The sequence below is a fragment of the Schistocerca cancellata genome, chromosome 3 (assembly GCF_023864275.1).
Source record: "Schistocerca cancellata isolate TAMUIC-IGC-003103 chromosome 3, iqSchCanc2.1, whole genome shotgun sequence".
NCBI lineage: Eukaryota > Metazoa > Arthropoda > Insecta > Orthoptera > Acrididae > Schistocerca > Schistocerca cancellata.
In genome coordinates this window covers 166,187,348-166,213,421 of record NC_064628.1, presented here as the reverse complement: position 1 = coordinate 166,213,421, position 26,074 = coordinate 166,187,348, and the positions used below count along the sequence as shown (strand labels likewise).

Below are 26,074 nucleotides of genomic sequence, written 5' to 3'. Positions count from 1 at the left end.
TTTATGGCAGTAGGTAGACATGTTTTTAGAAAAATGTGTGGACTCCTTAGAATTGTGTAGTTTTTACACAGTATGAAACATTTCAGAATTCTGTAAAACGACAGCCCTATTCCGGGAAGTGACCACTTCACACAGTTATGGACTGCATAACAAATAAATAGTAAAACGTATTCTTTATCTACAGGGATTTAAAAAGTTATAATAACTGACAGTTTATACTGATGAACAAACTGTGTGAGAGTAAGCCAGTGATTATGCATTTGCAACAAGAAGGATACTTTTTTTGTTATTGGAGATTTAGTATTTACGTGATAATTATTTGCTGCTACGTGTTGACTTTCTGTAAAGGTGGACAGCTAAAATGTAATCATTGTCAATATTTGAGAGACGCACGAGGAAAGAGGGAAATCAAATAAAACATGGTCAAATGTACTAGAAAATAAATATAATTATCAGTATCAAAAGCATGCCACTAATCATTTTCAGTATCTCGTGACAAGGGTATATTAAAACTGACATTTACATTACAGCTGCAAATGATACAGTTCTTTAAACAGGTACTGGTATTGGTTCACACTGACAGAAACGAAACAATGATGTGCGACTTAAAGTTAGGCACTGTTAGCTTACGTAATTGCAAACTAGAAGTAACAAATTCCGTCAATGTGGATTATATTTGGAACTGAAGACAAAAATTCTTACTAATATAAAACTGCTGTTTCATAATAACAGCTGTAACTCATTACATTCGTGCACTTATCAAAAACAGTTATGCTTGTACAAACAGAATGCGCAATTGTATTCGGCCAACGTTAGTTGCACAATTTGTCGAATAATCCGTTTAACACCATTGCACTTATATTTTCACTGCTTTTTTATAACAGCGTCAAATGCGTTGTCATAGACACTTCAGACAACTCCACATGATAGCTAATCACCCACACTGTAAGAAAAAAATTCGAAGACACTACTATTTACCTCCATTTGTTGCATAAGTGCGTTTACGGAGAAAAAAAAATTAGTCCTACACATTGAATCAGTGGGTACAGATGTTTTCTGACAACCGCAAATTACATCTGATCTGTTTAGCAAGTGTATATTTTTCTCACAATAGCACATCATCCAGTCAGCGTCACCTTTGTATTTATTGTACGCTTTGGAAATTGGTAAATATTTGTACGTCGATGTGTTGCGTGTCGAGAGTCATTGTTGTACCCGGAATGTAGCAACATAAATACAGCGAGAAAACACACATACACACACACTTCTCAAACACACGACATAAACACACTAAAAGAGCTTTGATATAGGAACTTGATTCGCAAAGTCCGTATCCACCACTTCTGTCCTTCGCAGTTCATGCATACAGTTCAACAGCTACAGTCCGGTTGAACTAGATATTCTCCTCGACGCAGTAAATGGTCTCACGTTTAATGATCAGGAGGCGTACACGCCGGCACTACATCGAGAACATCTCTCGCGCAGACGCTACAGCAGTGGATCCAGTTTTCAGTTCACGGGTTTTCGGCTGCAGTTACATCAGTCTATACGGTGTTGATAATGTCAGCAATACTAGCGTAGCAACCAGTTGCTAGGCCGAAGAGTGAAAAGGCAGCGATGAAGATGTCTTTCCACATTCTCCAGCGCTTCCAGCCGAGGCCCTCGTCCCAGAAGACGACGATCTCCAGAATGGGTGGGCAGAAGAGTCCCAACACGGACAGGAAGACAGCTCCCACCAGCGACACGATGGGTTGCAGCTTCGGGATGGCCACCGCTATTGACACTGAAACAGAAAAGAAAAAAAAAACTGTAGTTTGTTGCATAAGCTCACGGCAATGTGATTTCTGGTGTCAAGCGGACTTGGCATAATGCGTTATGGGATCACAGTGTTATCTATACAGGGTGAGCCAGAACGCCACCGATAAACTTTCAGAGGTGGTGGTATGCACCAAAACTAGAAAAAATCCCGTAAGCATGGGCTCTAAATTGCATACCTGAAGAGTTCTGAGAACTTTCCCAGTAAAAGTAATGTGTTTCACAGTATCGATGATGAAAAAATGCTCATAGCTTTTAAGGTATGCATATTAGAGCACATGTTTCCTGATAATTTTTTCCTTGTTTTGGTCCATACTAGCGCTTTTTAGATATGGAAATCAAAGAGCTGTCAGTAGAAACGTTTCTAACAATAGCTCATAGCTCTTAAGGTATTCACTTTGGAGCTCATGTTTACTGAAAATTTTTTTCTTGTTTTGGTTCTCTGAAAGTTTGCCGGGAGTTCTGGCTTACCCTATACACGGAAACGACTACTTACTACTGACACGGTAGTGTCTTTGAGTGACTGTAGGAGGACACAGAATGACTTGGATCGAATTTATGTTTGGTGTGATGAATAGCATCTTCCTCCAACTGTGGGAAAATGTAATGAGGATGAGTTGGAAAAATCATCCTGTAATATTCGAGTACAGTATTAGTGGTGTTCTGCTTGACACAGTCACTTCGATTTTAAATCTAGGTGTAACATTGCAAAGCAACAGGAAGTGGAACGAGCACCTAATGCCGGTTGTAGGGAATGCGAATGGGTGACTTCGCTTTATTTGGAGAATTCCATGTAAGTGAAAATGTCTATATATGAATGAGACAGCATGCAAAACACTTGTAAAACCGATTCTTGTGTACTGATCGAGACTTTGGCTTCCCCACCAGGACAGATTAAAGGAAGACACCGAGGTAATTCAGGTTAGTTCTACCACATTTGTTAGCGATTATTGATTGGCGACTCCATGGCGTGTTGTGTGCACCACGACCAATAAGTGAATAGTGGAAGAATACGGCCAATGCTGATTTTCCTTCCAATTCTGTTAGCGGTTAGTTTTATCAACACGCGAGAATTGCGCATATGTGCTGTGAACCGATGGGAATTGGAAGAAATGCATGTTTGCCGTCAGCAACAGAAAATTATTCTTTGGTTTCTACTCTTTACTGTCGTAGCGATCGTCTTCAAAGGAAGAAAGAAAAACTGTTCATTACATGGATGTGCAGATCCACTTTCCATTGGTTATTTTCGTTTCCACCTTAATGATCGTTCTTTTTAGTCATAGAAAAGTCAGTTGTGGTTTTCAAGTTATTTTCTAAACATTTTATGACTGATGGTTTTAAATTTATCCAGTGGAAAGTGGAATTAGATACCCGTCTGATATACATCTTCTTTCCTCCTGTGAAGCTGGTCATTACGACGGATACCAGTAAAAAATACACAATAGACCTGTGCATCTGATGGCCACCATGCAATTCGTCAAATTCCCGACAGCCGTGTCGAGTTATCTCATTAAACTGACAGCCTCATGGAAATCTCTTGAGGGAGGATGGTGCTCGTTTCACGAAACACTGCCGAGAAAGTTTAGTGAACCAGCGTTTGTGACAACTGCAGAATAATCCTAGTGTCCCCAACAAACGTCTTACATACGTAGTGCAGACCCTAGTTGAAGATATCAGGGCATGTACAGAAGTAAGTCAATTGCTTTCCGTCCCTCCATTTGCTAATGGCAGGGAGGGGTATAACAGGGAGGGAAAGTACCCTCACTCATGTACCGTGTGATGGCTTTCGGAGTGTGTATGTAAATGGGGAAGTAGAAACGGTATCATTACTGGCTCTGAATTTTTACTAAATCATCAGACGTTTTGAAATAGTTACGTAGTAACTAGTCAACAAAAGAGAAAAGAAGTGTTTTATTGTATCTGACTAAAGTAAACTTAAGAGGAAGACGAGAGAATTAGAGGTAGACATGGACTGTCAATAGTTTGGTAGTTTGTTGCTAAATCTTTTTCTTCCTCGTTAGAATCACGATTTACGAGAAGTATTAACAAGAGCATAATGCGACTTGTTTAATGGAGTGACCAGCAATTTTCCTTACCTGAAGCGAGGACGACGAAGATGCGAAAGACGTACTGGACGACGTCGGCCCTCTTAGGAGAGACCTTCTCCAGGATTATGGAGAGGGCGATGTTGTTGGGCACCATCACCGCCAGCCCGAACGTCACGAGCGTAGCCAGCGCGATCAACACGTTCACCGACTGCGCCAGGCTGCGGTCACAAGAGAGGGAAACACGTCAGCACAGCACAGGTAGACTCACAAGCCTCGATGAAAAAGTAGAAACGGAGCCGACGTGTAAGTTCCTGAGCTGCCTTGTCTCTCCTGCAGTGTGTATGTAACAGGTACTGGAAAGTGCCTGTCTTGCATCCAATCAGATACTACTGTGAGTCTACCAGACAGTCGCATCTGTCTTGCAAGCCTTAAATTAAGAACGATCAGCGATCGCGTCGTTGCCCAAGAACACCAGCTTATTTATTTGTGAGCAAACCTTTATTTGTAATTAATATGAATGCTCTGAATGTGACTGAAAGTTCTAAAATTTCTTTATTTAATAAATGTTGTAATATGTTAGTTCAGTATGGGAAGTGATGAATTGAATCAGATCATGTCTGCAGAAGTTAATAACGATGTAATTTTGGTGGGAACGGCCTTCAGCCAAAGAAAAAGCAGACAGTGGCGGAACACTGCGGGAGTCAAGTGGAAACTGGGACTTTTCGAGTGAAGAGACCAAGGGAGCGATCTGATACTTTGTGTCGTTGCTGGAGGAAGGCAGGCCTGCCTATGGTAATCTGCGTGATTTAGTCGTATAGGTGATTGGCTCGGGGTGGTGAATGCCCCCTACAATACTCCAACTTCTGAAGGCATTCTAACTTACGAGAGATCCGAATATGCCACAGAGTAGGATTCTAATTTTTTCCGCTTGTATTACGGAACCGAGGATAGACAGAATATTAGTTACTGTTCTTCGTATCGCGTGTGATAATTTATAAATCATCATGTTCAACTCTGAACTATTTGAACTAGTCAGTCATTCACGTATTGTGAGCATGAAATGGATTTAGTTTTCGCGACTCTTCGATGACTTTTTAGTTTGAAGATTTTGTTACCGTTATCGAAAAGTTCTAGACGTAACTTTAATGCATTTCTTAAAGATATTTTCTGTCTGTCTTCCCGTTTATTTCAGATGTCCTTCTTGAATAAATATTATTCGACATAATTCTCTGTCGTCTAAACCAAATACGGATGTTGGAATAGAACCCTTCTCATTAGATTATTCACTTAACTTTTATTTCGTATTTCTGTATATTTTATTAAGTCCGATTTTAGCCAATGGAAGGATTGTTTGTCTGCGGGATCACAGATACTGTTTACTATTTGCAGTGAGTCGGATGTGGCTCGACGCCGGCCGGTGTGGCCGAGCGGTTCTGGGCGCTTCAGTCTGGAACTGCGCGACTCCTACGGTCGCAGGTTCGAATCCTGCCTCGGGCGTGGATCTGTGTGATGTCCTTAGGTTAGTTAGGTTTAAGTAGTTCTAAGTTCTAGGGCACTGATGACCTCAGATGTTCAGCGGTTCTGGCCGCTTCAGTCTGGAACTGCGCGACCCCTACGGTCGCAGGTTCGAATCCTGCCTCGGGCGTGGATCTGTGTGATATCCTTAGGTTAGTTAGGTTTAAGTAGTTCTGAGTTCTAGGGCACTGATGACCTCAGATGCTAAGTCCCATAGTCTTCAGACGCATTTGAACCTTTTGTGGCTCGACCCTATGACTACATCGAGTTATTCTTTTTAAATAGAGCAGCGCGTAGCCCGACAATCAAAGGTACGAACAGTATGAGGGAAAGTCGCAACTGGTTTACTCGTCTGGACTGCTATTTGGAAGAGCAACTATTCAGCATCAACTGTTAGGTACCGTCGCAGTGAAGAACTGTCGTATTTTACAACCGAGAAATAAAAGAAAGTCTATTAACTCTTCACGCACAGTTTACGAGCACATATTCACAGTGTGGTGTGCATGATGCGCGTCTGCTTTAGGCCACTGCTCGTTTTTGTTGCAACCATTTTTGTTGATGAAAATATAATTTTGCAACAACTCTGTATCATTTGCCCACCCCTTTAGCTGCGTGTTTAGCGCGTCTGACTGCCATGCAGAGGGCCCGGACTCGATTCCCAATAGGGCAGGAGATTTTCTTTCTCTGGGAGTGGTGTTGTCTTTATTACCATTTCATTTATAATGAACACGCAAGTCGCCCAATGTGGCGTCAACGGAAAAGATTTGCAACTCGCCGGCCAAACTCCGCCAGGTGGAAACTTCCGACCATCAATGCCATACCATCGTTACAATTTGAATCGTTCAAAGGTAATGATTTTTTCCACATTGTAATACCGAATCCGCTAGATGCTCTGACTTTGGTAAGACTTTTTTGTTATTCTTTTAGTGCAATTCTGTATCCTAAGAACTATGAAATTTGAGTACAAGTAGCATGGATGTCCTTGTGTTGTTCATAACATCATATACGCTTAAGCCTGTCAATACGTGTATCTATGAGCTCAGTTGAATATGTATTGAGAGCTACTTAAAAAAAAATGGGCTTGGCTAGCACTTTGATGGGTCACCGTGCGCGTCTACCGCGTGATGACAAGTGGGGTGCACTCAGCCCTTGTGAGGTCAGTTAAGGAGCTACCTAACTGAGAAGGGTAACGGGCATGAAAACTGACAACGGCTGGGAGAGCGGTATGCTGACCACATACCCCTCCGTGTCCGCTTCCAGTAACGCCTAAGGGCTGAGGATGACTCGGCGACCGGTCCGTTCCGTTGGGCCTTAAGGCCGATGTTTGTTTTTCAGACGTTTGAATAACATCCTCTCGTAATCGCCGGTCTTCTATAATTATTCGCCAGAGATGAAATTTTTACATTTAACAAGATAGTGCATCGTTGGAAACGCCACTCCTGCATGCAGAATGGCGTTAATAGGAAGCCGTCGTCCCTGCATACGGAGACATTTGAAGCAATTTTCAAACTCGCAGTGCTAAAAAAATGTGTTGGGAAAATTTCTATTCACGCGCAAATCTTACCTGAACGTGTTTTCATGTGTTTCAGAAGACTGTGTTTTCACAGACCATTCATCCACCAACACTTCCAGTTACTCAATATATTCTAGCAAAGAAACTGAATTCTTATCACTACATCACAACGTTGCGCAAGACAGTTTCTTTTTTTTTTTTACTTCATTAGTCTTATGGGACTGTTCTGACTAGATAATCGCTTTGTTTAAAAGCACTGGTATAAACTTTTCTGATTCCAAAAGTGTTATAACGCAAACAGTAAAAACAGATACTAAATTCCATCACAGTGTTTGTCGATTGTCTGTATCTTCACACAAACTAATGTAACCGAATGATTACTGTGAACTCAACCTTCGACATGAAAATGTGTGTATGTTAACGGTTTTAGTGTTTTACCTTACATTTAGTGCACTCATGATGGTCACACAGTGACCGCAATCTGGATTTTGCTATAAATGTTATTTGCCTGCCCTTTACTACTTTAGTTACTGATGAGGTACGTTACAGTTACCAACTATTGTTACGAGTTCTTAGAGGGCTCAGGATACACTTACATCTCATTTAGCGGCAGGTTTAGAGTGATGCTGTCCATGGTGTCCTCGCCATACTTCCAGTAACCGACGAAGCCCATCATGGCGTACAAGCCGACGACGATGGAGAAACCGATGTTGAGCACTCCAGGGCAACCTAGGAAATGGCTCGGTTTCTTCATGCTGTTTTCTACCGGCAAGACCTGTAAAAGATACAATGAGTTTTCAGCACTGATGCAGCAGCCAAGATTCATTAAGATATTTTCACTTGTATTTTATACAAAGTGGTCAGAAACAGTGTGGAAAGATGGTAAAGGTGTTGCAGGGTAGGTTGTATTGAGAAATAAATGTTTACATAATTCGATACGTTGCGTCGTTTATGAGTTAATTAGCAGGCTGTCGATGGTGCAAATTTTAGCGTCCCGCCAGATACAAGTAGTGTCAATTGTTCTCATAGCGAAGACGACTGCGTACGAGACTGCTCAGCATTTGACTCGGGTTCCATTCTTACTTCCGTCCCATGTCAAACTATTGTACCGCTCTCTTGTTCGGTTTTGGGAAACCAAACGAAGAACGCGCATCTGCAGAGTGTTAAACTATTATTTCAGATTCTTGAACACCATAATTTCACACAGAAGACTCGTGTTACTTTGTAATGGACTTACAACAGTTAGATAAGTAGGTGAACCATATTTACAAGTGACAGGGCTCTGCAAGCAGACAATAAAAGCTTCCAAAAACGAACGCAGTGAGTGACAGGAAATGCAGACTGAGAAAAATTTAGAAGTCAATTTTGTCTAAGGACCGAGACTTCACGAGACGGTTTTAAAAACTAAATCTGTTGATATCACGTATCTTTCTATATAAGACAAGATTCCAGAACATATGTATTTGAAGTGTATCCTCATATACTTCAGTATCCTCATATACTTCCTCTATCTCTTCATCTTCTGCTTGCGACGTCGGTGTTGATTTGCTTTCGATTCTGATGAGAATAACTCTATCACTAAACTGCTCACAGTAACTCACTGTCTGCTCTTACTTCCTATTCATAGCAAATTTCACTCCCGTTATGCCTTTTTTCGCAGCTACTGGTGTTAACCTATACTCGTCTGAACACAAGTTCTTGTCTCCTTTCGATTTCACTTCACTGACCTCCACTATATCTAGAGTCAACCTTATTATTTTGCTTTTCAGATTTTCTAGCTTTTCTACTACGTTCAAACTCCTGACTCACCCCACTCGACTCACAGAACGTTAACTTTTCTTTGGTTATTCAATATTTTTCTCATGGTCACCTCCCCTTGGCAGTACCCTCCTGGAGATCCGAATGGTGTAGTATTCCTGAATCTGTTTTCAATGGAGACATCATCATTCCACTTTTTCAATTACAGGCCACATCGCCGGCCGCGGTGGTCTCGCGGTTCTAGGCGCTCAGTCCGGAACCGCGCGACTGCTACGGTCGCAGGTTCGAATCCTGCCTCGGGCATGGATGTGTGTGATGCCCTTAGGTTAGTTAGGTTTAAGTAGTTCTAAGTTCTAGGGGACTGATGACCACAAATGTTAAGTCCCATAGTGCTCAGAGCCATTTGATTTGAACAGGCCACATGTCCTGTGGATACACACTGTGTCTGTGATGCAGTGGTTTCCAGTGCCTTCTGCATTCTCAAGCCGTTGATCATCGCTGATTCTTCCTCTCTTAGGGTCAGTTTCCCGTCCGAAGGCAAGAGAGTCCCGTAAACCTCTATCCGGTCCTGTGACCCTCTTTGACAAGGCCGTTGGATGAATGAGGGTGACTTCTTATACCGGAAGTCTTTGGCCGCCATTGCTGGTGATTTTTATTCAACATTTAAGCAGTGCCGGGGTTCGAACCCGGGACCGAGGAGGTTTCGGTTATGAATGAAAGACTCTACGTCTATACCATGGGCGCGTTACTCTTAGTTCTTAACCATTGAAATCTGGCCAGGCCACGGTTTTCCAGTCGGCTAGGGTCCAACGGATATGGTCACGAGCCCGAGAAAGAGACGCTGCACGCGATGTCGTGCTATTAACAAAGGCACTAGCGTCGGCCGTCTGCTGCCATAGCCCATTAACGCAAAATTCTGTCGGACTGTTCTAACGGATATGTTTGTCATATATCCCACATTATTTCATTCAGTGTAGCTTATCTATTAGCGCTTACAACTCTACGCAACTGCAGCTCCTCTCAGTCACTAAATGAAGGCCGGCGCCCAGTGTATTGCCCGTGGTGAGAGGGAAAGCCTGAAATTTGGTGTTCTAGGTACGCTCTTGGCTCTGTGGATCTCTGAATACTGAATTCCCTGAAGATTTCCGAAATCGATTGTCCCATGCGGCTTGCTCCAACCACCACACGGCTTTTAAAATCTTTAAACTCCCGTCGTGTGACCATTATCACGTCGGAAACCATTTTACGGAAATCACATGAATACAAATGACAGCTCCACCAATGCACTGCCCTTTTATGGTTTGTGTACGCGATACGACCGCCGTTTGTACGAGGTGCATTCAAGTTCTAAGGCCTCCGATTTTTTTCTCCAGACTGGAAAGAGATAGAAACATGCGTATTGTTTTAAAATGAGGCCGCATTCATTGTCAATACGTCCCAGAGATGGCAGAACCGTACGGCAGATGGAATTTTACCGCCAGCGGCGAGAATGAGAACTGTTTTAAATACTTAAAATGGCAACGTTTTCCTTACTTGAACTGCGTGCAATCATTCGTTTTCTGAATTTGCGTGGTGTGAAACCAATTGAAATTCATCGACAGTTGAAGGAGACATGTGGTGATGGAGTTATGGATGTGGCGAAAGTGCGTTCGTGGGTACGACAGTTTAATGAAGGCAGAACATCGTGTGACAACAAACCGAAACAACCTCGGGCTTGCACAAGCCGGTCTGACGACATGATCGAGAAAGTAGAGAGAATTGTTTTGGGGGATCGCCGAATGACTGTTGAACAGATCGCCTCCAGAGTTGGCATTTCTGTGGGTTCTGTGCAAACAATCCTGCATGACGACCTGAAAATGCGAAAAGCGTCATCCAGGTCGGTGCCACGAATGCTGACGGACGACCACATGGCTGCCCGTGTGGCATGTTGCCAAGCAATGTTGACGCGCAACGACAGCATGAATGGGACTTTCTTTTCATCGGTTGTGACAATGGATGAGACGTGGATGCCATTTTTCAATCCTGAAACAAAGCCCCAGTCAGCTCAATGGAAGCACACAGATTCACCGCCACCAAAAAAATTTCGGGTAACCGCCAGTGCTGAAAAAATGATGGTGTCCATGTTCTGGGACAGCGAGGGCGTAATCCTTACCCATTGCGTTCCAAAGGGCACTACGGTAACAGGTGCATCCTACGAAAATGTTTTGAACAACAAATTCCTTCCTGCACTGCAACAAAAACGTCCGGGAAGGGCTGCGCGTGTGCTGTTTCACCAAGACAACGCACCCGCACAGCGAGCTAACGTTACGCAACAGTTTCTTCGTGATAACAACTTTGAAGTGATTCCTCATGCTCCCTACTCACCTGACATGGCTCCTAGTGACTTTTGGCTTTTTCCAACTATGAAAGACACACTCCGTGGCCGCACATTCACCAGCCGTGCTGCTATTGCCTCAGCGATTTTCCAGTGGTCAAAACAGATTCCTAAAGAAGCCCTCGCCGCTGCCATGGAATCATGGCGTCAGCGTTGTGAAAAATGTGTACGTCTGCAGGGCGACTACGTCGAGAAGTAACACCAGTTTCATCGATTTCGGGTGAGTAGTTAATTAGAAAAAAAATCGGAGGCCTTAGAACTTGAATGCACCTCGTATATGTGCGTAGAGCCATCCCGTGTCTTTATTACTTCAGTTTATACAATACATGCACAATAAGTACAATTTATTTATTTACTGTGTTTCTGGTGTTGCAATCTTAAGGGCCAGGAGGGTTGAGTCTGTTTCGCGAACCCCTTCTCAAAAATTGTTAGCTTTAGGACGGAAGACTTCGACTCACCACGCCGATGCACTCCATGGCGAAGATCGCAATGCTGAAGAAGATGGGCAGCTGTGCGACAGTTGCGAAGTTCTTGCGCTCAGCGATGTCCGGCAGGTCGCAGAACATGTAGTAGAGCGTGATGCCGCAGCTGACGCCCACGGCCACGTTGGCCGCGTGCGAGAAGGGCACCAGGTACTTGAGCTCGCGCAGCACCCCCAGCACCAGCAGGATGGGCAGCGGCATCAGCAGGTAGTAGCGGATGTCCAGCTCCGCCATCGCGGGCACGTAGTACCTGCACACCTGCCACGCAAACACCCGTTCAGCACCAACGGATTCGCCTATAGACGAGTACACAGGAAATACAGGGAGAAAAATGTCACCCACAAACTGTGCAGAACTCATATTGCAATTATAATAGTAAGAGTAGGCATAAAGGGGAAGCAATAGTCGGGAAGACGCAAAAGAATTATATCCATTCCCCAGTGTTACTCGGTCTGTGGATTGAACAAGAAGCAAAGAAATCTAGGGAGTTTAAGTTCAGGAGCAGAGATAAAAACACTGATGAGTCGAATCAAATCAGGTGATGCTGAGGGAATTAGATTAGGAAATGACACACTTAAAGTAGTAGATGAGTTTTGCTATTTGGGAACCAAAATAACTGATGATGGTCGAAGTAGAAAGGATATAAGATGTAGACTGCCAATGGCAAGGAAAGTGTTTCTGAAGAAATTTGTTAACATCGAGTATAGATTTAATTGTTAGGAATCTTTTCTGAAAGTATTTGTCTGGACTGTAACCATGTATGAAAGTGAAAGGTGGATAATATATGGTTTACACAAGAGGAGAAGAGAAGCTTCGAAATATGATGCTACAGAAGAATGCTGAAGATTAGATGGGTAGATCACGTAACTAGTGAGGAGGTACTGAATAGAATTGGGGAGAAGAGGAATTTGTGGCACAACTTGACTAGAAGAAGGGATCGGTTGGTAGGACACGTTCTGAGGCATTAAGGGATCATCGGTTTAGTACCGGAGGGAAGCGCGGAGGGCAAAAAATCGTAGAGGAAGACCAAGACATGAATACACTAAACAGATTCAGTAGGATGTAGGTTGCAGTAGTTAGTCGGAAATTAAGAAGTATGCACAGGATACAGCAGCATGGAGAGCTGCATCAGATCAGTCTCTGGGCTGAGGACCACAGCAACAGCAAAAACAACAACAACTATCCTCGATGACTTGTTAATTCTGACATACACGGCAAATGGATGGAACATCAGTTGAAACTTCAAACAGAAAGAGGCAAGAAGCTTTTGAATTGCGATGCTACAGAAGAATACTGAAAAGTGGATGGATAGATCGAATAGATGAGGAATTGGCAAGGAAACTATAGCACAACGTGATAACAAGAAGTGGTCGGCTAACAGTAAACATCCAGAAACATCAAGGAAATGTCAGTTTGGTAATAGAGGAATAGTGGAAGAAAAATAATTAAATAGGAAGGTCAAGTACTCAAGTTCTATTGGATGTTGGTTGAAGTAATAGTAACGTCGAAATGAACAGGCTTGCACAGGATAGACTAGCATGGTGAGTTGCTCAAACTAGTCTTTGGAGTGAAGACAACAAAAACAGTAACAACACCAGTAACAAGTCAATATTCTCGTTAAGTCAGTGACCTTTCTACTTTTCTTGTACTTCTTTTCTACATGAACTGAGGTAATGGTTTCACATCAGTGTCTACAGGATGTTTTCCAGCAGCAGAGCAAACTTTTCACTATCACAAAAGAAGTCGCCTGTTAGTAAAATGATCAAGAGGTGTTTTGTTTGTATCGCTGCAATCCTCCCCATGCCTGCACTGTTTAAGGTTATCTCTAAGATAATTCATCAGGTTACCTTCCATTCCGAATGCTGTTGCACACAGCGACTGTTATATTGATTGTAAATAATAGATTTCAGCTATCAGTCGTCCTTTTGAAATTTTATTGGCAGATATAGATTTCAGTTAGAAACTAGCCATTCCCAATGCACTATCATTTTGGATCAAAGCATGTAATGCCTGTTGGTCGGGCTTCATCCACAGTTCAGTTTAATGACTGTGGAAGAAGCCCGACCAACAGGCATTACAAGCATTGGTCAAAAATGATAGTGCATTTGGAATGGCTAGTTTCCAGCTGAAATCTAGACCTGCCAATAACATTTCAAAAGGACGACTGAGAGCTGAAATCTATTATTTACCGTCTAAGACAGTTGATCACTGTCAGTAAGACAAGAGATAATCAGATAGAAAGACAAGGAAAGGAGAGACAGGCTGATAGTGACGAAATTACAAATTATGTTTTCACTGTTCCTCTCGGAATCTTACTTCAAGAAGCCAGCTATTTTTAAAGCAGCTTAGATATGTGTCATCTTCTGCATCATTTTTTGTCAGCATCGTTGTGATGATTAAGGACGGACTGTCAGCAGTTTCTAAGCACATCATTGTATCAGCGTGGCTTTCATAGTACCGCAGCCCTTGAAATCCATACTTATTGTTTCTCTGATTGTTTATTAATAACAACCTTTCAAGGTATTTCTTTAACAAGAGCAGCTCCCTTTAAATGGCCTCCTTAGTGATGACATCCAAATCTTAGAGACAACAAAATTCTTAACAGATATTTGGACGAGATAAACGTTACTCAACAATGCTGATGAATTGTAGCCAACCGGTCATATGAGTCTCAGAAGCATTTCGATTGGGACGAGTACTTTCCTTGTATGGTAGTACCAGTTCATGATACAGAAATAGGTTACCTCTTCTTATTGAGGCAGTTGCTACGTCTCAATCGATTATGATATCAATGTATTGCTCAGTACTAATGTTTACTTGTCACTTGCTGTTCGAGATCACCAGAGAGGTATGTATCTCTGAGTATCTCAAAACAGTTTGCTAATTTTCTGCTGTAGATGATTCGAATATTTTGCTCTAAGTAATCACAAACGAGAATATTTGAAAGCAGCGAATATGAATATGTGCTTCATATATTTAAAAAAGCGTTCTATGAGTGATGTAATATGTTTCATCATGCAGAAACTCTTCTAATCTTCTGGTAAACATGAGATGATTTTCTATGTGTTGTGTACATAGTTCCGCGTAGTCAGCGCATACACAACTTCCCCAATAGAGCGCGCCCCGCTAAGCACAACAGCGCAGGCGCTGTGCTCGTCCGTCTGCGCACTACGAGATGGCGCTGTCTTAGAGACGGACCAAATTCTGCTTCCGCCGATCTGCGTATTAATATGTAACGCAGCCAATGAGATTGCTGCTAGCGTAGAATCTTTTCTCCTCACGGATCACATTCGCGCAGTGATACCTGAACGCTTGAGGTATTATAACGAGTGTACAATCCTCCGATTAGTCAGTCTGCATCAGTCTGCATTAGGTTGGACCAGTCTGCATTAGTCTACATTTGTCTGTACCAGTCTATAGTCAAGTTTCAGTCTGCGCCTAATAAGATTATCATATTCCCGTACATATCCATGAAGAGAAATGTATAGACACTTTGTAAAGTATCAGAGATATGTGAGAATAAGATTAACGTACCAAGACCAAAGGAACTTCGATTGTCAATTGTAAATAGCATCCATAATCAAGTTAAGTAAGGTTTATGATTATTATTATTTTAATAAATGTGTGTGAAAATTAATCAAGTTCTGTTTAAAGTTGGTCACCGTCAATCTGCTACTCTAAGCGTGCAAGTGGCATTTCTATCGTCTGACCTAACGGCAGAAGATAACACGCCACAATAAGATCACGAGACATATTGCTGACACTCGCCTACTTCATTAGAGCGACAAGTCAAATAATCTGATGGTGTGTGTACCGAAGGTCTTACAGTACCCGCACCACACTATGGTTACTGAGTAAGATTCATCTTAAGAAGCCACAGAGACCACAATGGCTCCTTGCGTGTACAATTTCGCCCTTAAATAACGAATGCAGCTCGAATTTCCACATTTCACTGATCACGATGTCAGTATGTGGGGGAAACGTTATCATAGCGTCAAATCATGCCAGCAGAAAATATAATACGTAGTGTTGAACAGGACTGTTCTATACAACTTCTGTTTTCAGTACATGCAATCGTCTAATTTCCTTCCAATGTCAGCATTAACTACGAATGTAGGTGATTAAGAGGGTATGGCGCTACAGAAGTTCAGTGTCGAACCAGCTTCCCTTTTCAATCAGGAAACAATAAACCTTAGCAAGAGGAGCGACCATTCGAAATAAAGTTGTTGCAACATGAGTCAGTCGTGAAATATGCGAGTCGGAACGATGGAGACACAAATCATCAATCAATCTGATTGATTTCCGTAAAGTGATTGTGGAGAAAGCGGGTGAAATCCACCTTCTCGAAATGAATTTTTTTGGAGAAGGGGCAATTTTGTGACCGAATGCGCTACAACAAGACTCGTGCAAATTTTCGCCGAATCTACCGCACCTGGATAAAGTTACAGGTAATAAAACAAGTGCTAATTTATGACAGAAACGCAGTTAAGTCTCAGGCGCGGACAGAAACAGAAATTTTGCAGTTATTTTCCGTTAATGATAGTTTATTTTCTACGTATTGTTGCAGGACTTTCGTTTATTGCTCTCGTAATTTGCTTTGCATGGTACATAAATTTTTTTTTCTGTCTGCTATAACGATTTGTGTGCTGGATCTAGAGTTTTAGTCTTACGCTTCTAAATTTTTAAAAGCATGTACGCTTATTCATTTCTGTTGCAAGATTGAGCTAAGTAGCGCAGTGGTTAGCACACTGGACTCGCATTCGGGAGCAGGACAGCTCCAATTCGCGTACGACATTCCAGATTTAGATTTCCCCTGACTTTCCTAAATCACTGAAGGCAAATGCCGGGATGGTTCCTTTAAAGGACAAAGCCGATTTCCTTCTTCATCCTTCCATAATCCGAGCTTGTGTTCCGTGTGTAATGACCTCATTATCGATGGGGCCTTAAACATTAATCTCCTCCTCGTCCTGTTCTGTTGCAAGGTTTGCGGTCCAACCGAACGCAGGCACACACTCGCACACACACACACACACACACACACGAAAGCGCACGACTTCCCCCTCCTCTCTCCCCTTCGTCCACGCCCACTCAACTTAAATCACAGTCAGTGATACAAGTGTCGATATCACGAGCTTGGAAACATGGAAAATAGTTTTTACGTGTAGCAGTTGTGTTTACAAAATGCAATTGTCGTGTGGTATCAGTCATTAGCTCTCTAACAGGTTGATATTCTAAGCCGGAGGTCTCGCGTTCATTTCACTTAGAATGTTGTGTTCCTGAGTGGTGTAAGAGAGTCTTCAGATTTGGATTACGACAGCAGACTCACCTGCTGTACCGAAGTGGCGAGCAGCAGCAGGTACACGGACGACGCTCCGTAGTAAGATGACAGGATCCCGACGTTCACGAAATTCCTGTGAAGAGGACTGCGTGAGTAAATCGAATACCAAAATAAGAGCAGCGACTGACAAGCAACGTAATTATTCAGAGTAAGTACATTTAGCGTCGCTTGAATAAATGAAACACCTGTAACTAATACTAAAATCACAATTAAATGACTGAGATCGTTAGTGGTTAGGGCATGGCACTTACGGGAGATAAGGGTTGTAAAGCGTGTCCTCCCATCCAGATTTATGTTTGACGTGGTTTGCCTACTTGGATAAGACTGATGGTGGGATGGTTCCTTTCAAAACCACGCTGCCGATTTCTTTCCCTATTCTGGACCTATCTGAGATTGTGCTCCGACTTTAATGGCCCCTTCCTCCACGGGTTGCTGAAGCTTAAGATTCTGTCTTCAAGGGAATGAAGAAGTAAGGAAATGATTTGAAAGTAAATATTACCTACAAAGCAGAGAATACACACCGATAAGCCAAACAATTATCACCACCTGCTTAATAGCCTGTTTGTCCGTCTTTGGAGCAAAATACACATTGATTCTGAGCATCAGGAACCCGCAGTTTGCTGGTAGGTTCGTAGATATATATATTATATTTCAGTGCACAGGTCATGTAATTCGCATAAATAAAGGGCCGCTGGTTTGCGTATGCGGTGATGGCGCCCAATAGCGACCCAGATGAATTCTATAGGATTTACGTCAGGCGAAATTTGCCGCAGAGGCGTCAGCGTGAGTTTACTGTAATGCTCCTGAAACCACTGAAAAACTGTTATCGCTCCGAGGCACGGACAATTATAGTGATGAAAGATGACGTCGCCCTCGGGAAAGACACCAAGCTTGAAGGAATGCAAGTGTTTCGCAGCTGTCAGCGTGTCTTCGATTACTGACACAGGTCCCATGAAAGCACATGATAATGTCTCCCATAGCATAATTCAGCTCGCACCAGACTGCGTCCGAGGTGCGCTGCACACCTTGAGCCGCCGTTCACTTCGATGACGTCTTCTGTGGACACGACCATCTCCCTCGTGTGTCAAAAAATGTGATTCAGTGGAGGAGCCGACATGTTTCCTTTCATCAACGACAGAATCCGGATGGTCCCGTTCCCCATTGCAATCGCAACCGTCGATGTCGCTGGGTCAACATGTGAACACGTAGGTATTGTCTGCTGCGGAGTTCCATGTTCAACAATGTACGATGAATGGTGTGATCTGAAACACTTGAGCGTGCACCAGCATTGTGCTCTTTCGGGAGAGATGCCACAGATCACCATCTGTCCTACTTTGCAGAGCAGACAAGCTTCCAAACAATGCTAATGAATAATTAAAATAGTGTGTGTTAACATTGTTCATCTCGATGATACGCTGCTGGGCACTTATGTTCCAACGACACAGAAAACTTTTCGTTTAAGTCCCTCTATTCTGTTCGTTATAGCATCGATGACGGAGTCAACGCTGAGTGAAGATTTCGTCCATTCCACCCAAAAGTGCTTTTTCTATGACCTGTTGCGACATAGCCCTTCATAACTCTGCATCTATAAGGAATGGCTAACTTTTGCATTGTAGTGAAATTTGTCAATTTAATGTTGTGGGGGTATACGGAACTCTATAACTGAACCTTCTAAGCATTAAATGTTATATCGTGTGTGTATCTCCTTGAAACACGTTACCATGTCGGGAAGACTTTTAATCCTAAATGCAGAAGGCGCCGCTTATCACTATTTTTAAATTTTTACGTGAAACAACTTACCGATTTGCTCACGAAACGAGACACTGCAAATGTAGTTAGCAGCCGGGCGGGGTGGCCGTGCGGTTCTAGGCGCTACAGTCTGGAACCGCGTGACCACTATGGTCGCAGGTTCGAATCCTGCCTCGGGCATGGATGTGTGTGATGTCCTTAGGTTAGTTAGGATTAAGTAGTTCTAAGTTCTAGGGGACTGATGACCTCAGAAGTTAAGTCCCATAGGACTCAGAGCCATTTTTTATTGTAGTTCGCAGAAGTATAAAATGAAAAGACACGCGCAACAAAGATGGTCGCGTAAGTGTGTAGAGTACAGTTGAGAACTACATGACATTAGTTGTTACTAAACTACTGCGATAAATTTCTCTTCGGAATAAAAGGGCTATGCTTTAAAGAAGACTTTCAGATATTCTCTTTATCTTTGTATGAAACATGTAACCGGGTGGACATATCAGTTACCAGAAAACTGTGCGTTTGCTCTTTGCCCAAACAGCGTGTGTCGTTGTCTGAACCGTTTACTGTTCATGTTTCAATTGGTTCAAATGGCTCTGAGCACTATGGGACTCAACATCTGAGGTCATCAGTCCCCTAGAACTTAGAACTACTTAAACCTAACAACCTAAGGACATCACACACAACCATGCCCGAGGCAGGATTCGAACCTGCGACCGTAGCAGTCACGCGGTTCCGGACTGAAGTGCCTAGAACCGCACGGCCACCGTGGCCGGCATATTTCAATTCTACATAAGGATACACACCAGTAAAGTACCGTCTGAATGATTTCCTAATTATATTTCTGAATCTAAAACCCTAGGGTCTCCTGATTTAATAAGACGACTGTTTAATTGCGACAGATGTCTCTCCTTCTTATACGAGTCATGAAATCTTCTTCTCACACACAAACACTATACAGATGCCATTTCTGAATGGAGGAACCAACAGCTTACATATTTATGACAGGCGGAATGTAGAAAGCGTTACTTCTACCCCTAACATGTTGTGCCAGATTCAAAACGAGACCTTCGGTGTAGCGCCATTGTATATAATCCCAGTGAGGGAATGTTTTTACCGAGTGGTGTTGTGATGGTATTCGCAGTAGCATAAGCAGAGTTAACGGCTTTGCAACAAGTTCGTCATTTCTAAAGAACGGTTTCCTCAGTTCGTTCCATGATGGATTTCTCCCGATCAGTACAAAGAGTGGTTACCCAGTTTCTTTTTGCAGAAGGGGAGCATGCTTCACATATTTATCGCAAGATGATTGTGGTGTACGGAGAGCAGTATCTCATATGGTGTACAGTATTCTGGAGGGATCAGCGTTATGAACATCTTTAGTAATGAGTCCCGCTTCTAACTGAGGCCCGATGACCAACGAAGATATCTCTGGAGATGCCCCGGACGACGGTGGGTAGCGAACCTCACAGTCGCCCGCAGTTCGGCCCGACAACCAAGTGTGATGCTATTTCATTCGATATCAGGACTCTTTCCGTTGTCATCCGCGGCGCCTTAACAGGACAGAGGTACAATACGATACTCTATGAGTCCCGTTTTGTTGCCCTTAAAGGCAAACCATCCTGGGCTTACATTTCGGCAAGAGACTACCCGTCGGAAGACGGCGAGAGCTTGTCTTCGTGCTTGCCAAACCCTACCTTGGCCAGCAAGATCGCCGGATCTCTCCTCTGTTGATAGCGTTTGGCGCATTATAGGCAGGGCCCTCCAACCATCTTGGAATTTTGAGATCTAACGCACCAGTAGGGCAGAATTTGGCACGATGGTCCTCAAATAGAATTCCAAAAATTGTCATCACTCCAAGCTGCATAACTGTTTGGCTAAGGACCGGAGGTGGACCAACACGTTGTAGACTCGCTCAGTTTGTGTAGATCTTCTTCTAGAATAAATGATACAATTTTTCTGAGGTAGTAATCATTTGTTTGTCTGTACATGTACATCACATCTATTGCTTTCCGTTCCATTCGGATAATTCCTACATGACGCGTCGGTTTTCCTTCTCTCTTTTTTTTTAAACATTTTGTTCACTTCAGGACAAGCAGAAGTTTGTTACATACCGACTTCTTGGTGTTGTAATTTTATTAGTCAGCAGTTTACACACTTTCGAGAAGAAAATTCATTAAGCAGAAACATCACAGTTGAGTTAAATGCTACAGGTTCCTTTAGAATCACTATGCAGCGGTAGTTGCATTATTACTAGTTATTAAAATTATTCTCGGCTCGATACGATTACTCACTTTGCGAACGTGGAGTAGGAGCGGAGGACTGGAAATCTCGAGGTCTTGAAGGCCGCCTCCGCGGTCTCAGCGAAAGCGAGCACCGGCACGCGCTCCCGCCGGCACAGCTCCTGGGAGCACCGCACCTGCAAAGCAACGGACCCTGGTTCAAATCCAATTGGTGGCGCCACCGCGAGAGACCGCAAACGGTGCACCGATGATTAACGACTACTGACATTCTAAAGTCGTCAAGTTCAACCCAGGCCTGTTAGCTACCCATTGTTATCTATCGGAACCTGAGCTACATGCAACTGAAATGCTAGCGTCGTAGTCCGTCACATAGAATGTCTATCAGCAAGACGCGTTTGAAAGAACATTTGGCTTGTGACTAGCAGTTTCCTCATTCGCACATCTCCTACAAATCCCAAAGCTGTAAAATTAAGTGTGACCCACGCTGTAAAGAACACTGCTTACTGCTTTTTTATCACTACTGTATCCTCAAAGCAAACCAAGTTCTCCTACGAGGTTCTGCAGAGATTATTTGACAGACCTACAAGCTTCACACTCCTCGAGATGTATGTTAGTACTAAACAGCGCAGGACATTCCGCATGGCCCTCGTCGTCATTAATTTATTTCTCAGTTCTAAATCTCACGTCTGATTTTCCAGTTATTAGTTTCTTCCCATTATACGTACCTACTGCATGTTTAGAAATTTGTTGAGTTCACTTATATGACACTTATCTTTTCCATCACAATTCTTTAGCGTTGTAAGTAAGCTGTTTAGGTTTTTTTATTGGTAACGCAACGTAGCTTTCTGTATGAAAATCACTGGCTGTGCTGTGTGCAGTCTGTGGCTGGTTTGCATTGTTGTTGGCCGTTGTAGTGTTGGGCAGTTGGCTGTTAACAGCGCGTAGCGTTGCGCAGTTGGAGGTAAGCCGCCAGCAGTGGTGGATGTGGTGAGAGAAATGGCGGAGTTTTGAAATTTGTAAGACTCGATGTCATGAACTGCTATATATATTATGACTTTTGAACACTATTAAGGTAAATACATTGTTTGTTCTCTATCAAAATCTTTCATTTGCTAACTATGCCTATCAGTAGTTAGTGCCTCCAGTAGTTTGAATTTTTTATTTAGCTGGCAGTAGTGGCTCTCGCTGTATTGCAGTAGTTCGAGTAACGAAAATTTTTGGTGAGGTAAGTGATTTGTGAAAGGTATAGGTTAATGTTAGTCAGGGCCATTCTTTTGTAGGGATTTTTGAAAGTCAGATTGCGTTGCGCTAAAAATATTGTGTGTCAGTTTAGTGTTGATCAGAATAGGTAAAGAGCGAAATGTCTGAGTGCGTTCAGTTCTGCTCAGCTGTTTGAAAATCAAATAATGTAAAAGATTTACCAGCACAGTAATTAATTAATTTTTCTAAGGGGATGTTTCATATGTCGACCCTTAGCCGAGGATACCTCACTGGAATCTTATGACTTTTTTCTTGTAGTTTGTGTAATTAGTGTAGCTATTGTTTATTGCTAGCGCATAATCATAGAGAGAATTTCCTTTGTAGTTGTAGTTTTTCATTGTTGTACAGTAAAAGAGTTGTGGCATGCATGTAGATTTGCACCTAGTATTTCGCGGCTGCCCTTGCAATTAACTAGATATTATTTTCAGTGCTATGTTAATGTGTTCTCTTATTTTTGCTCTTCAAATTGTGCTTTTCTGTGTTATCGTGTGAAATACTGTGACAATAATGGCGTGTGAAAAACGTAACACTAGGTTCCAAAGTAAACTGAGAAATGACTGTGAAGACGAAAACAGTGTGTTAGCGTCTCTGTGTAATGAATTAACTAATGTTCAAAGTAGTAATTTGGTAATTGTGCGTAGGGAAATGGAGCGGGCTGCAAATAATGGTGTAGGCAGTGAAACAATTAGTGAACAGGGAAGCATTATCGATCGATCGGTCGGCAACAGCTTGCCTCAGGAATCCGAAATAACAGGACACAATCTTGAAAATACTGTAGATTCGGGTTTTGCGTCCTCGCCGTTTTCTCAAGTAAGTCAAGACACATTTTCTGCTTTTCAAAATGCGAATATTGCCGGTTCAAATGCATTGCCGAATAGCACTGGGGAACATGTTTCAGACACCAGTGCATTGTTATTACAATTAATGCAACAAATGGGACAAAAGCTTCAAAAGTTAGACACAATGGAACAAAATCTTCAAAAGTTAGACACAATGGAACAACACCAGAGACAAACACAGCGACAGATAGACACAATGGAACAAAATCAGAGACAAACATAGCAGAAGCTTCAAAAGTTAGACACAATGGAACAAAATCAGAGACAAACACAGCAAAAGCTTCAAAAGTTAGACACCACACTTGAACAAACCTATTTTTTCGCGGCATGAAAATGCATTACAGAATCACGAAGCAGCCATAAAAGAACTGCAAACTAATGTTCATGAAATTCATGAGACCTAGCAACCTAAAATTGACTCAGTTGCATCTACCGATTCGGTTACGCAACTTGCAAAAACTCAGGAAAACTTAAAGGACACTTCAGATGTGATTTCAACACAAAAGGACACTCTGAAACTTGGTCCAGAAAAACACACTGAGGAAATAAGTTCACTATCGGAGAAAGTCGCCGAACTTTCTGATCAGTTCACTAACTTATCTACAAAGGTGGATGATGATCTGAATGACACAAGACCTGTAGCCTTCACTGACACAGAAAAGTATGAACAAATAAAGAAATTCAAACAAAATCTGAATCAAATTAATACGAAACACAAAAGAGAAATCCGGGAAGTACAAGATCAGTTGGCACAAGTAATGCAAGAATTACATATTTCAGAGGACACTCGCGCTCCAACACGGGAAGAGGGACTTAGAAATACGGAAAAGCCACAAAATAATAACACAGGGCATTTCAGAAATTATGAAAGAAATTGGCAAGGTGCTGACTATAAACTGTTCATTACTACACGTAAATTCAAAACATTTAAGAGTTCTGGCAACGACATTCATCCACATGCGTGGCTTCATCAATTCTCTCATTGTTTTCCTCCCAACTGGTCATTGGAGCACTGACTAGAATTTATGTGTGGCTACTTAGAGAATGAACCAGCTGTAAGAATGCAATCGGTCATTCACGATTGTCACGGTGATGGAGAATTTTATCATGCCTTCCTCTCAGCATATTGGTCTCAAGCTACACAAGACCGAGTAAAACATAGCATCATAATGATGAAACATTTCGAACAATCGGAATTTTCTAGTGTTGTCAAATATTTTGAAGACATGTTACACAAGAATCGGTACCTGTCAAACCCATACAGCCCCTCAGAACTCATCCACATTAGCTTAATCAAATTTTCTGAACATTTACGACAAATTATTTTGGCAGGACGTTGCAAAGACGACATTGAAGCTTTTCAGGGACTCTTACAAGAATTGGAAATTGTTACTGACAATCGCGGAACGCGAAACAGGAGCACAACAATTACAGGTCACATCCGTCACAATTCCGCGATGACAGAAATAATAAATGGACACGACAAGGCTACTCTTACAACGTAAATCGTGACCAAAACAGACACCACCCGTATGACAACTGTTGGCAGAGTAGTAATAATTACAGAGAAAGATCACCTCTCTGCGGTAATGACTATCACAGAGACAATCAGAGAAACAGACAATATGGGAACCAAAATAATTATTATCAAGGGAGACAGAATAGCTTCAGACGCAACGGTCCACCACGCAGTTACGATTTCGGGAGAAATTCTCCACCACATGACCGACAAACAAGAAACTATGTAAACTACCGACAAAACGACAGGCCTGAATTCCATCAGAATTGGCGAGCTTCAAAGAGGGCAGGGCCTTCTCGTCAAGGTGAATTTGTAGAAGTTAGATCTCCTAATCTCAATAACGACGCACGCCAACAAAGAGATAGCAGACAATGACTCCACCGCAGGCAGCCACTTGAGCTGGCTGGCTCAGACAAAAACAAGATAGATGCTAACTTTGAGATAAATTTTAGCATTCCGTACCGACGTATACAACATGATAATTGCGTTGAAGTTGAAATTCTGCGTACTAGGAAAAGTAAAGGATTGCACCACATTTCACATATAAAAACCGTTTACTGAGAGATAATCTGCTTTTTAACTTTGTCTTTGCCATAAAATTTTTCACTTCACGCTACTAGTACTCTTTGTCAGACTTAGAAACTGTTATCATGCAACATTGTTTTGAAGTTAACTATCCAGTCTAGAACCTAGGGAACATATTCAGACAGTAATTACGAAGAGGAATTTGTTAACATCGAGTATAGATTTAAGTGTCAGGAAGTCGTTTCTGAAAGTATTTGTATGGAGTGTAGCCATGTATGGAAGTGAAACATGGACGATAACTAGTTTGGACAAGAAGAGAATAGAAGCTTTCGAAATGTGGTGCTACAGAAGAATGCTGAAGATAAGGTGGGTAGATCACGTAACTAATGAGGAGGTATTGAATAGGATTGGGGAGAAGAGAAGTTTGTGGCACAACTTGACTAGAAGAAGGGATCGGTTGGTAGGACATGTTCTGAGGCATCAAGGCATCACAAATTTAGCATTGGAGGGCAGTGTGGAGGGTAAAAATCGTAGAGGGAGACCAAGAGATGAATACACTAAGCAGATTCAGAAGGATGTAGGTTGCAGTAGATACTGGGAGATGAAGAAGCTTGCACAGGATAGAGTAGCATGGAGAGCTGCATCAAACCAGTCTCAGGACTGAAGACCACAACAACAACAACAATTACGAATGCATTATTATAGTGAACGGATGACACAGTGTTATTGTGTGCGTACATTCTTGCTTGTTTGTTGCACGATTACATAGTGAATATAAGGCCCACATACTTAGAACGTTTACCAGTACTGCTAACAAGATTTTACTGCAACATTTTGGTTTACTTGAAAAATACATTATGGATTTAAAGTGCTTTCTGAGAGATATCAGATGACTCAGTGGTTAGTTTATTTGACAGCTACACGATTATATCACGACGCTAGTAATGTGTGACACAATTTACATTGTTGCTTTTGTGGTGTATCTGTTTTATATCTGCACAGTTTTTCTTAATTCTTCTGGAAAGGAATACATGTTTTAGTAGTAACTTTTGTGGTATAGCTACAATGAGACAGCATTTTTCGTAGCACAACAATACATTACAGT

General features: G+C 42.3%; 1 protein-coding gene across 2 annotated transcripts in view; it reads right to left on the bottom strand.

Moving 5' to 3' along the window:
* Nucleotides 1-428: 428 nt before the first annotated feature.
* LOC126174789 (proton-coupled amino acid transporter-like protein pathetic) overlaps nt 429-26,074 on the bottom strand; it is an 80,308-nt gene continuing 54,662 nt past the window's right edge. For both annotated transcript variants that reach the window (XM_049921156.1, XM_049921155.1), the window contains exons 5-10: nt 20,878-21,002; nt 16,832-16,916; nt 11,482-11,763; nt 7,488-7,666; nt 3,912-4,081; nt 429-1,783 (exon numbers count right to left, since the gene is read on the bottom strand). In XM_049921156.1, the coding sequence (XP_049777113.1) occupies nt 1,545-1,783; nt 3,912-4,081; nt 7,488-7,666; nt 11,482-11,763; nt 16,832-16,916; nt 20,878-21,002 (1,080 nt within the window). In that variant the 3' untranslated portion in view covers nt 429-1,544. The remainder of the gene's footprint in view (nt 1,784-3,911; nt 4,082-7,487; nt 7,667-11,481; nt 11,764-16,831; nt 16,917-20,877; nt 21,003-26,074) is intronic.